Genomic DNA, 13,678 nt, shown 5'->3' on the forward strand with positions numbered 1-13,678 from the left:
TTTATTTGGTATTTGTTTCTTGGTTTTTGGTTCATGGAGTCATTTAACATATTCTAGTGGTTGATTTATACCATACTCCTTGGATGGTTGATTTATACCATACTCCTTGGATCTATTGGACATTTTTTTGATTTATATCTCACTCCTTTGATTTATTTGGTATTGGACATTTTTTTGATTTATATCTCACTCCTTTGATTTATTCGGTATTTGTTTCTTGGTTTTTGGTTCATGGAGTCATTTAACATATTCTAGTGATTGAGTTACTCAAATTGAGGATTGTGAACAAATTTATTTATAAAAATAAATATTTACAATTTTATTTGATTAGATTTGGGCATTTTTCTTCTAATCTCAATTTGTAAATGAGATAGTTTGGAATAATGATTCAAGATGAAATATAGGAATTGAGATAGTTTGGAATAATGATTCAAGATGAAATATAGGAAACAAAGATGTACATTTATTTTTTTTTTAAGAATATTTTTATTTTAATATAACATATAATTTTAAAATTTTATTATTTTTCTTAATTTTTGAAAACATAAATTATAAAAAAATAAAAATATATTTTTATTTTTCATTACAATTATATAAATCTGTTTTAAAATTCTAATATAATATTATTATTATTATAAAAATATGATTTATTTTTTATTTTTCTCTAAATCAAATATATATTTATAAATTAATTCATTTTTTCCACCATTGTATAACTAGTTTTAATAAATTATGCATGTACTTATAATAAGTCCTTTTCAAATTATGTTTTTTCCAATTTTTTTATTACAATTAATTAAAAAAGTAATATTGTTTTGTTTACTGAAATGAATTAACCTCGGTCATTTAGGGCATTAAAATCATGGAAGCACATTATGGTGATGGTGGTTTTTGGTATCTCATCTAAAACTTACTAATCTTGAAAAAGGTTTGGAAGTGGTTTTTGGTAACTCATCCCAAACTTACGAAAAATTGGTTGGATATTCAAAATTTATCGTTTACTCCGAATTTTTTTACAATGATTTAAATGAAAAAAATATCGTTTGGTTGGCTCGAATGTTTAATGAGTTTGCCATTTAAGTCATTCAAATCATCTCACATTATATTAGGGTGATATTTGGTGTCTCAACCGACACTTTTAATCTTGAAAAATGTTGGAAATCAAATTCATTTAATAAATTTGATGTTATAAAAATATTAATTTACATTAAAAAGATTTATTTTAATATTTATTAAGTTAAAGATAGATTATGGGATATATTGTTTCTTCATCTTTTTTTTTTTAAACTTCACAACAAATGCTCTCAATTTGGTTATGAGACAGATTGCTTCTTCATGCTTGACGTATTTAGGCTTTTTCTTTCTGAAGATTCACAATAAATTCTCCCAGCTTCTCGACAAACCCCTAGCTAAATAGATTATCCAAAGAGCTAGCTAACATCATATTTGCTTAAGAAATTATTTTAATGTCTAAGAGGGTAAAGCTTGGTTATGGGACATATTGCTTCTTCATGCTTGATGTATTTAGGCTTTTTCCTATGAAGATTCACAATGAATGCTCCTAGCTTCTCGAAAAACCCCTAGCTAAATAGATTATCCAAAGAGCTAGCTAACAACATATTTTCTTAAGAAATTATTTTAATGTCCACAAGGGTAAAGATATGTTATGACACAGATGGTTTCTTCATCTGCTTGATGTATTTGGCCATTTTTCTGTGAAGCCCGCTGGCTAAATAGATTATCCCAAGAGCTAGTTGTGAGCATATCTGCATAGCTTTCCTTGTTTTATTTGAAGGCCTCACGTTCTAAAATGAAATGATTTTCTGTTTCCAGTTTTCTTGAAGAATAAAAAATGCACACTCTTTCCTCCCACACTCCAAATGCATACTCTTTCCTCCCACACTCCTTTTGACTTTTTCCAGTGTCGTGTTCCACAATGGAGTTGATGAGAATTAGTCCTTAAAAAATTGTAATATATTTTTAATAATTATAAAATTTTTATAAGATTTGTTTAATAATAAAATAAATTTTTTATTAGTTTTTTTTCAAAATGTGTTGTTAATAATAGTTATTATTGGCCTATGCCCTCATTGACTAGCTTACCCCCTCACTGATCACGAGTTGATTATTTCCTGTAGTGTGGTTTTCTTTGAATAATGGTGATGCTGAGTTATTATAGGTTTTCCCACCAATTTTTATAACAAAATTATTATAGATTTTCCCACCTACAAAAAAAATATATTCTTATTCCTGATTTGACAACTAAATTATAGATTTTCCCATTTATAAAAAATAATTATTATTAACAAAATTATTATAGATTTTCCCACCTACAAAAAAATATATTTTTATTCCTGATTTGACAACTAAATTATAGATTTTCCCATTTATAAAAAATAATTATTATTATGACTCTCCACTGGCATAAGAATAAAAAACCTTTTTGAAGAGAGAATGGATGGGGATTTCTCAGGCATAATGGTCATTGTGCGACCTTACAAAAATACTTCTATGTGAAATATTTTTTTTTGAAAGAGCAAAAAACTCAAAATCTTTATTATTGCAATACAAAAATTTATCTATTTCAAAACATTTTTTAAGGAATTCAAGGCATGATGGTTATGGTTCAACTTTATCAAAGTAATTCGAGTTATTTTTGTGTGATTTTTTAAAAGTGTTTTTGGTTGTTTTTAGTGTGATTTTTTAAAAGTGTTTTTGTAAGTTTTTGCGGTCTAATTTCTTTAAAATTCGCCAAAAATTTATTAAAATTACAAATTTAATGGGTAAATTTTGCATAATCTAAATTCTCATTTTTGAGGGTGCTCAATCTATATATAAAGTTAAAAAAATCAATTTAAATGAAACAAATCAAGATTTCATCTTAAATTTTTCCATCATATTCTTGGACCGGAAAGTCCAAAAAGTCAACTCTGAAACAATTTATGTTATTTGGTCAAATAATGCTGAATTTATTTTAATTTTAGACTAAAAATATTTTGGAATCCTATAAACAACAGTTAGGGTAATTATTTGAACTCACTACTATTCATAGAATTTTGTCCAGATAATTCAGGGATATCCTTGACAGAGGTAAGAATCTGAATTTGAATATTTTGATTTTTATTGAAATTTTTATAAGTTTATTTTTATAATTTTTGGAAAATGGTGTAGTCTATATGAAATGTTTTTTTTGAGAATTTCTATCAATTTCGTTCAAAATGTGATATAGATTTTTAGAAACCATAATTTTAAGTTGTTTAATTGGTAAACATAGAGTTTTTTTAGGGGGGTTTTAAGGTGTTGAATGTATTTATGCATTCAAAAGTGTATTTTGAACAATAAAGAATCACAATCTCGCTAGAAATTGTATTGTGAGATTCCTGCCAAAAAGCCATTTGGCCTATTAGTTAGACTACGTACATGGAAAAATATACATAGGTTTCAGTTTGTTGTGATGAATTTAATTTGATGAATAATTTACAATAAATTTAATTTCATTGTAAATTTTAAAATATTTTAGAAATTTGAGGGACAATAATAAAGTCAAACAATTAACCTTATTTTCATTCATCACATTTTCAAAAAATTTGAAAATATTTCAAAATCCATAAGATCCATAAAAATAATGAATGTAAAAATAACCTTCACATTACAATTAAACAATTGAATCCCTCTTATTCATCATATTTCAAGATATCCCAAAATCTATAATCAAGCATCAAAATATTAGCGATCATATTACACACCAAAAATATATGCATATTGTTAAAAATGGTTGAAATCATTAATATATTTCACACAAAGGTGTATGTGTTCAACACACACATTACATTCAAATATTATTCTAATATATAGAATTTCTTTGATCTAACTTATTCCTAAATTAGAAAGAGAGATTGAGATAATTTCTCACCCATGTCAAACCAACATCTCAAATATAGGATGTAAGAATTAACTCCAACATCCCCTCTTAATGCTTATATTACATAAATTTATTGAAATCATCGACAAACAACGAAATACATAGTCATTCTTTAACTGGTTTACAACTTATCATTATAGACTCCATCAAGTTGCCTCATAACCTTTGTAAATGTGTAGTGGGCAAATTGTATTCCCGACTTCTGAACTCCTCAATCAAAGACCTCCAGAAATCAATTACTCAACAACATAAGGACCTCCTGAAGTCAATTACTGAACAACATCCCAAGCCCTCGCATAATAACCTCATTAGAAAAAAACTCCAACGTCTTAAGACCCTAGAATTTGAAATTTGGATCGGCAAGAATCAGAGAAATTTTATTGAATGAAAAGTTGTGGCTTGAAATGATGCAACCATTTGCAGCAAAACTGTGGCTTTCTTCTTGGAATTTTCTGGATCTCACAACAAAATTCATTAATCTTTATGACATTTAGAGAACCATTTCAGCTTGGATTTTCTTTTTTGAGTAGAGTTTTGTTACAACTTTAGTCATTCAATGTGTTTAGAAAATTAAAACATATGTTTATATGTATAAGTTGTTATCAATTTTGTTGATACAACCATCCACGGTAAACCTTTTCACTAAACTGTCCAAAAAAATTAAGAAATTCAAAATTTCCATTAAATTCATCATCAAATTCAATAAATATTCATCTACCACTATATTTACTGATTCCTATGTAAATAGATTCAGACTATTAAACAATTTACTGAACTCCTCCGCATTGTAGATTACATATCACATTAATATTAAACATAGTTATTTACTACATAAAAATACATACACTCTTTACAGATAGACGACACGCAGGTCATGAGCTTAATTAATAAAAAAAACAACATTGCATTGCATGGAGAATGCATTCTTCGTAGTTGTCAACTATGCGTAAAGAAGGCGTCGACTTGTATCCCCCAACAAATTCCAAACTCGACTCCTCTCGAAGTTCAATTCTAGCAATGAGACGTTGGTTCTTTGTATCGCCACCAGGGAATCATATGAGCGCATGAAATTCCAACAGTTAAAGCTCCAGACAGAACACCCGACAAGAGACCTGGAACGAGGAGCGCATGAAATTCCAACAATTAAAGCTCCAGACAGAACACCCGACAAGAGACCTGGAACGAGGAAATAAGATCAACCGGCCTTAGATTCCCGCACATGGTTCATGCTCTCTGTTTGCATGCTCCCTGTTTCCCTATGCACTGGGCACCATATTAAAAATTGGTGAAATTATTAATATATTTTATATAAAAGTGTATGATTTCAATACATATATAAAGATTATTTTAATATATAGAGTTTTTTAAATTTAATTTATTTTTATACATATATTATATTTAAAGATTATTTTAATATATAGAGTTTTTTAAATTTAATTTATTTTTAACTTGGAAGAGAGAGGAAGAGAGATTGAGAGAATTTTTTAACCATCTCAAATCAATATCTCAAATGTAGGATGTAAGCATTAACTCCAACACACTCTCCTCCAATTCCATAAACACACATTACATTGAAGGATTACTTTAATAGATAGAGTTTATCAAATATAGGATGTAAGCATTAACTCCAACACACTCTCCTCCAATTCCATACACACACATTACATTGAAAGATTACTTCAATATATAGAATTTCTCAAATCTAACTTATTCTTAACTTAGGAAAAAATATTGAGAAAATTTCTCAAACCAACATTTTAAATATATAAAAAGTAAACATTCACTCCACCCCAATCTCCTCCAATTCCTTAAATTAGTAAACATCGCCAGACTTTGTGGCTTTGAAGAAAAGTATTGACTATTCTCAAGGCTGTGTTAATAGTTATTTGTTGGTTCATAACGTGAATCCCATAATGTAAACATAATTTCTCGAGGTTGGAACGCCGCCTTCTCCGGAATTGTCATCTAACAACTTTTCTTAAACTGGCTGTGATAACAGCTGGTTTCGATTCCAAACTTCGTATCCTCTTCGACTCTGACTCGGACTTCCTCCTTTTCCAACTCCGGTTTATGCTCACCTGTTTCCAAGATGTTGGAGCAACTATAACTACCGCATGTGGCCTCTCCTCTCCTCAGATTAGTCTTTCCTTGATAGCCCTAATCGAGAAGAGAATCTGGGCTTCTCCTTCTTTGGTTGGTTGTCAAGATGCAGAGAATGCAGTGCTTGCTTCTGTCAATCATTTTGGCAGCAGCAGTTGCTCCCTCTCATCAGCTCATCTCTCAAGGTGACAAACTGCGGTTGTGGTTCAATGCGACAAGATACGGAAGCCACTCAGTAGAAACTATAGAGTGGGGGTCTGCGACAGCCACGATCAGCCTCAAGAATGATTCAGAATATTTGACAGAGGGGCCCTCGCAAGAAGCCGATTATCTCCCACAAGGCCTCCCCGGGCAGCCGGCCGGCTTCAAATTCCGACAGTACTCTGGATATGTAACAGTCGATGCCAAGGCAGGCAGAGCGCTTTTCTACTATTTCGCCGAGGCCACTCGAAATCCCTCCAAGAAGCCGCTGGTTCTCTGGCTTAACGGCGGTAAATATTTTGAATATTTGTTTTTTATGGAGGTTTTTGTGAGTAGAGTTAATTTAAAATGTATTTTTAAACTTTTTATAAATAAGGTTAAATTAAAATGTATTTTTAAAATTTATCATATAATTTCGGATCTAGATATTAATGTAGATCTATCACATCAATATTTTTATTAAAATATTTAAAATCAACTAATATAATTCATGCCTAAAAATTTTATTACTAAATTTTCTAAAATTTTCATTGTTTTCACGAAGAAATATTCATTGTTCCTGCAGGGCCTGGATGTTCGTCGATTGGATATGGAGCACTGGAGGAACTAGGGCCTTTTCTCGTTAACCCAGACGGAAGAACTCTTAGCCACAATCCATACTCATGGAACCAAGGCCAGTATTACCCTCTTTTATATCTGGACATCCATTTTTCTTGAAATGTACCATGTGTATGCATATGAATTTACTCGTATCTCTTTTTCTCGCATTTTTAATGGATTAGGATAAGAGTTACAGAGTACAAATTAAAATAGTACCAGCTTAGTTTCATCCCGCATTTAAAATGGTTAAGGTTAACCCTTGCAGAATTTAAATTAGGTTAACAGCTATTGAATTTAATTAAGATAGCACCAGCTTAGTGTTATCCGGGATTAGGTTAACAGTGAGAGGATTTAGATTAGGATATTACCATCTCAGTTCCATCCTTAATAGTTTTAATATTTTAGATCAGTTTCATTCTTCATAGTTTTAACATTTCAGATCCAGAAAAGTGTGAACATTATTCTAACATTTCAGATCCAGAAAAGTGTGAACATTATTCTAACATTTCAGAGTTTCAGTTAAGGTGGTTTCAAAGATTCAAATCCAAACATTTTAATAAATTTTAGCGATCGAATAATTAGATAAATTTCATAGTGTATAAATAAAAAGTTTCATGCACTAAACTAATTTCACTTCACCATAATATTAATATTAAAATAAATTCACTTCATCCTGAAATGAAAATTAAATTATCATTAATATGAGTTGAAATATATTAATTAAATCAGTTGAACAATCTGAGGACATTCAACCTTCAGTGTGGATGCACGGATGGCATTTATATAATATATTAAAACATGTATTGACTGACAGATGTCAAGATATATTAAACGCAATGAAAAGAAATAGTATTTTATTTATAGTCAACCGCTTATTTTTAAAAATTATAAAATATATTAGACCATCTATGAGTGATATGACATGAATGGATAACATATATTAGTCCAAGAAAAAAAGTAGTATTTTATTTATATTCAATTGTTTATTTTGAAGTATTATATTGGATTAATTTCTTTAATTTAAATTTAACATTCGAATATATATTAAAATTTTAAAACATAATATTTTATTATTTCAATTACACTACTATATATATATATATATATATATATATATATATAACATTTTATTATTTAAATTAATTGGAGATTTCACATTTTTAATAATGTTGGGTTGTTACATAGTGTATCTTATGTATTTGGGATGGGACAAAATAGTTGAGAGATGTATATAGAAGTTGTGAAGTATTAAAATTTTCTAAAAATTTATAAGAAATGGGAAGTTAAATTTTTACTATGGAGGTTTTCATTTTTAAAATTATAGATTAGTTGGTTTGCTTGGGGTTTGGTTTTCACTAAGTCATAGTTTTAATTTTATAAAGGGCTAGCCTTAGCCTAAACTCAGCCTAGACACAAAAAAAAATACAAAAGAAACAAAATAAATAATAAAATTAGACAATAACAATTCAAGTTATGCAAATTCATTATTATGTAATGTAAATAACAAATAGAAAAATACTATTAAATTCAATTTGTAAATGTTATATGCATACCTAAAATAAGATTTAGTAAGAAAATATATTAATTTATAAACCATAAACAAAGTATTAGTAATAAAATATTGAAATATTAATTTAACTTTCTTATTTTAAAATATAGTTAATTGTAGCAAAAGTAATAAAAAATTTAAAATATTACAAGGAAAAAATAGTAAAGAGTGATAAGTCATTAGTATCTAGGCTTTCACATGGGAGAGAAACATCTTCAGGCAAATGTTTCACTTTGCATGTTCTAAAAAAAATAGTAAAGAGTGATAAGTCATTAGTATCTAAGGTTTCACATGGGAGAGAAACATCTTCAGGCAAATGTTTCGCTTTGCATGTTCTAATTGTTCTTGGGAGTGTTGGAAATGTAGAGCGAAGTATCTCATTTGGGTCAAAATGGAACATTGTGTTTAAATATATAAATGTCAAATGAGTCTGCTGGTTAAAACATTAAAAGAAAAGAGTACACTTAAATTTCTTTAAATTCACATGCAAACAGCAATTTGGAAAATAACATATTTGAAAAATATAGAAGGAAACCAATAAAATCTCTTACAAAGGAGAAGAAACCAATAAAAACTCTTAACCATCCTAACGTCTCTAACCATCTATATTGAATGTTACAGTGGCGAACGTATTGTTTTTGGAGTCCCCAGCAGGCGTCGGATTCTCGTACTCAAACACCACCTCTGATTATGCGAAAACTGGCGATAGACTAACGGGTAACTTGCGAATTGTTTGGTTTCTAGAAAAAATACGCGTTTTAGGGATGCCGCGAAATCTAAACTTTTTAACTGGGTTTTTGTTCTATTCCAGCCGAAGAATCGTATGCCTTCCTGGTAAACTGGTTCAACAGGTTTCCACATTATAAATTCCGGAAGTTTTACATAGCAGGCGAAAGTTATGCCGGTAGTGTCGTTTGTAATAACTATCTATGATGCACAAGTTTTTAGTTTCGAATAGTTATTAGTAAAACGGTGATGAGTGCAATTGCAGATTGTTACCGTTAAAATAACGCACTAGTTTAGAGGGATATATTAATTTTTCATGAAGGTGCTAACGTTAACTATTGATTTTAGGATATTACATTCCAGAGTTGGCTTCAACAATTTTACAGCACAAAAATTTGTCGCAGGCATCGTTCATTAATTTTAGAGGAATAATGGTGAGTTCGACTCAGACTTGCGATTTTCGGAAAATTTCATTGATCCAAGAATCAAAATGCGCGCAAAGAGAATTCAATCTACGAATATCTTTGTTCAATCCCTATGTGAAGACTTGCAAACTTTATCGAATGCCATGGTGCTAAATTATCATATTTGGAAACTTATGTACACAATCAATCTGAAGCTTGCACGTTCAATTTATGCAGGTGGGGAATGGTGTAATGAATAGTGACACAGATTTTCTCGGAACATATCAGTACGCACGGAGTCATGCATTGATATCCAGTCAAGCCTATGAGCAAGTAATCAGCAATTGTACCAATTCAAAATTCGATGAAACAGAGTGCCAAACTGTGGAAAATCAAGTGTATTGGGAAATGGGAAATATCGATATTTACAATATCTATGCTCCCAAGTGCATAGTGAATGCATCCAGAAAGGCAAAGGTAAGGGCAAATTAACAGAACATTTTTACAAATCCGAAATATATTCCAGGGCAATCAGAAACCAACATTGAAGCTATGGCCTTAATCTCATCATATTACAAAGTTTTTCACAATGCTGGTGTATTTTAATATAGATTGCAGATTCTAGAATATTTGAAATTTAGTAGTTATAAACGAAGTAGATGTATTGAAATTTAGTAGTTATAAACGAGGTAGATATATAGTAAAATAAACCCAATCTATTACACCAACTTCGATATTCACAACGTGTGTAGTTATCGTTATTTCTTTTATATATTCTGCAATATTTTGAAAATTTAGTGATTATGATGAAGTGGTTATAAAAGAGATCAACCATATTACAAAAATGTAGATATTGATAAGTTAGTTTTTTTTATTCCGTTATAGATTTTAGAATATTTTGAAATTTTAATAATTATGGATAAAGTAAGATGTGAGACTTGTGTGATGTATAATGTAGATAAATAATTTTTAGATTAGTCATATTCTTAGGATTTGGTTGATATTTGGAACTAACTAATGTGGTTCATCTTAAGATAAGGTAGAAAAAATCATACAATCTTCATGAATAAATAGTAAGGATGCATCACCTTAGAGGGTTAGCTGATGAAAACTAGCCGGTTAGCGTTGAAGACGGCTAATTCTCAACGGCAAGTTTTCATTTACTGACCCTGGACAATGATGCATCTTTACTATTTATTGTATGAGTTTTTCCACTTAACTTGAAAATGAACCACATTAGTTGATTCGAAACCTAAACCAAATTCTAAAAATATAATTAGTCTGAAACATATTAATCTAAATTATATAAACTTCCAAAAACACCATCCCATTCCTATAACAATAAATTAAATATTCACGATTCTAATCATGATTATTTCGATAATAAATTTTAAAATATTTTATGATGATTAAATTCTTTTTATAAATAGTAGTTTAGAAATCTAAGATAGGATCTACATAAATTAATCTTATATTTATTTATTTCTGGTTGACATCCCAAATGCAGCAACGTTTCCTCTCAAGATTGAGTGACTGACTGTACTTATGGTTGATGTTTAAATAGCAAGAAATTCGAGGATATGATCCTTGCAGGGGTAACTACATAAACGCGTATCTTAATAGCCCGGATGTTCAGAAAGCCATACATGCAAATCTAACAAACATACCTTATAGCTGGACCTCGTGCAGGTATCAGTCTTTAGACTTAAGCCTAGTTAATGATATCAATTACTGTGCCAAATTTAATTTTCGAATCGTCTTGAATTTATCACTTTATCGCTGAAACATAGTTTCATGTGACTACGTATCAGCGATGTTCTGCCTTGGTTGGATTCTGTTTCAACTGTCTTACCAATTTATCGTCAACTAATTGCAAGTGGGTTGCGGATACTTGTTTTCAGGTATGATGTAAAAGAATTTTGTTTCCTCTTATAATATAAGAGAATTTTAATCGCAATTGCCAATTTATGGTTAACACAGTTACATAATCAAATGTACGCTACATGCATTATTTGTTAATAATGTGTACAATGATAATTTGTATCTAATTTATATAATTTATTATTTATTAATAATGTGTATAATGATAATTTGAATCTAGTTTATATAATTTATATATTTTATAATTTAATTAATTTTTTGTTCTTGTTTTTATTTTTATTTTTTTTAATTTATATAATAATTTTATAATTGTATTAGTTAAATGTGAAAAAAGTTAAATATAAATTTTAATATGTAATATAATTAATGTTGGATATTTCACGACTCTTTACTATTAATGTAAATAGTTATTGATGTGACTCAATAATCATAATATGCTAACATTTTTTATTTATCATTATAATATAAAAACTCAATGTAAGGAAAAGATTGTTTTCTCCACATATATTAGGATATCTATAATTTTGGATCTACTAAATTTATTATACATCTATAGTTTTGGATTTACTAAGCTCTTAGAGGTATTATATATCTTTTTATTTTCAAAGAAGTTTGAATCTCAATAGATTTATTCTTTTCTGGAATTTATAAGATGCATTCTAGATCTACCTAGTGCTGAAACGAATCAAATATCTTTTCACTGTTAAAAAAGTTTGCACCTCAATAAATTTGATCCTTCTAGAACTCTAGTAAATAGAGAATTAAGATTAGAATATAAATCTAAAATAATAATATATGTATATATACACTAAAAGCTAAACCATGAACTATGAAAATATATAACCAAAAAAATAAATAATTTATTTTACTTCAATTTATTTTCATTTTTAATTTAATTTTTTACTTTATTTTATTTTATCTCAAAATATTAAACTATTACCGAGAAACAATAAAATTTGAATTAAAAAAAATTAACATAACAATAAAATTTGAATTAAAAAAATTAACATAACGCTTAATTAATTTTTAAAAAGATTAACATAACAATAAATTTTGAATTAAAAAAGATTAACATAACGGCCTAATTAATTTTTAAGTAATTATTCAGTACTGTATTGGATTTTTAAGTGAGCATGCAGTACTGTTAGTGATCATACCAGTATTTCATTAACGGCGATTTTTCGTTTCGTATTTTCAGCGGAGACCTAGATGCTAGGGTTCCTGTGACCTCTACAGAACTCTCCATCGATGAGCTCAAGCTTCCAATTCAGACTCCATGGTACCCGTGGTCTAATGGCGACGAGGTAAAAAATTCAAATCAGCTACATTAATTTTACCGATAAAGTCCTGACGATAATATTAATTTGATCTGTATTCCCATTAATGGTGCAGGTCGGCGGATATACTGTGATTTACAAGGGTTTGACATTTGCCACCGTTAGAGGAGCAGGGCATGAAGTTCCGGAATTTCAACCGTCCAGGGCGTTAACGTTGTTCAAATATTTTCTGAATGGAAAACCCTTGCCAAATTAATCGGATTGATCGACATTTGCTTTCAATAAGGGAAAGGCCTCGCCAAAATAATTAGATTTTAACGAATTTGCTTGCAATAAAGGGAGGCCTTGCCAAAACAAACAGATTTGATCGAATTTTCTCTCCTTTGCGTAAATGCCATCCTCCAGTTGTACTATTGGCGCGGTACCATCAGTGGATTCGGGATCTTCTGCCGTCCAATTTACTATGCCAATTCTATGAATGCAAACATTTAACCGTTGAGAAAAATCTCCATCGTAATTTAATATATTAGCTAACACACATGTCATTTGAATGTTGGTGGATAATAAAAAATATTCAGGTCTACCGGATCTGAATACGTCATTGAGATAGAGATTTTTTTTAATGGTCAGTTTCATTCATTTAGCTATTCATGTGGATAATTTGATTGACTCGTTTATTAATTAGCTGACTGAGACCGAGATTTTTTGAACCAGTTTTATGAACAGATTGAGACGGGGATTTTTTTAGTGGTCCAAATTCGTTGAATATGTTTTTTTAGTGGTCCAAATTCATTGAATATGTTTTTTTGTCCATTCGAATATGATTTCGTTGTTGAGATTGATCCCCAGGAACATGGTTCGGAGATTCTCATTAGTTTAGCTAAATGGAGGAGAAGTCGTCTCCTGTACTTTACTTGTTATTGTTTTCATTGAAATAAATTTTATTATTGAAAATGAAATTTTGAAAGAATATTAAAATATTCATAGATCAAATTGTAAAGCTAAACAATTTTTTTCG

At 29.4% G+C, this 13,678-nt stretch overlaps 1 protein-coding gene across 1 annotated transcript; it reads left to right on the forward strand.

Moving 5' to 3' along the window:
* The first annotated feature begins 6,107 nt into the window (after positions 1-6,107).
* On the forward strand, positions 6,108-13,107 carry LOC149194790 (serine carboxypeptidase-like 26). Its single transcript, XM_089407899.1, has 10 exons — positions 6,108-6,513; positions 6,789-6,896; positions 8,994-9,089; positions 9,184-9,276; positions 9,447-9,532; positions 9,740-9,979; positions 11,067-11,191; positions 11,314-11,403; positions 12,582-12,687; positions 12,776-13,107. The coding sequence occupies exons 1-10, from the start codon at positions 6,129-6,131 to the stop codon at positions 12,914-12,916; spliced, it is 1,470 nt and encodes a 489-aa protein (XP_089264025.1). The 5' UTR covers positions 6,108-6,128; the 3' UTR covers positions 12,917-13,107.
* The last annotated feature ends 571 nt before the right edge of the window (positions 13,108-13,678 follow it).

The sequence above is a fragment of the Pinus tabuliformis genome, chromosome 2_2 (genome assembly GCF_031772625.1).
Source record: "Pinus tabuliformis cultivar Carrire ecotype Pingquan chromosome 2_2, CPIR1, whole genome shotgun sequence".
In the NCBI taxonomy this organism is placed as follows: Eukaryota; Viridiplantae; Streptophyta; class Pinopsida; order Pinales; family Pinaceae; genus Pinus; species Pinus tabuliformis.

Coding starts and splice junctions, on each gene's coding strand:
- LOC149194790 (XM_089407899.1), top strand. CDS start 6,129: ATGCAGAGAATGCAGTGCTTGCTTCTGTCAATCATTTTGGCAGCAGCA. Junction 6,897..8,993: donor TCCATACTCATGGAACCAAG/GCCAGTATTACC, acceptor TGAATGTTACAG/TGGCGAACGTATTGTTTTTG. Junction 9,980..11,066: donor ATGCATCCAGAAAGGCAAAG/GTAAGGGCAAAT, acceptor ATGTTTAAATAG/CAAGAAATTCGAGGATATGA.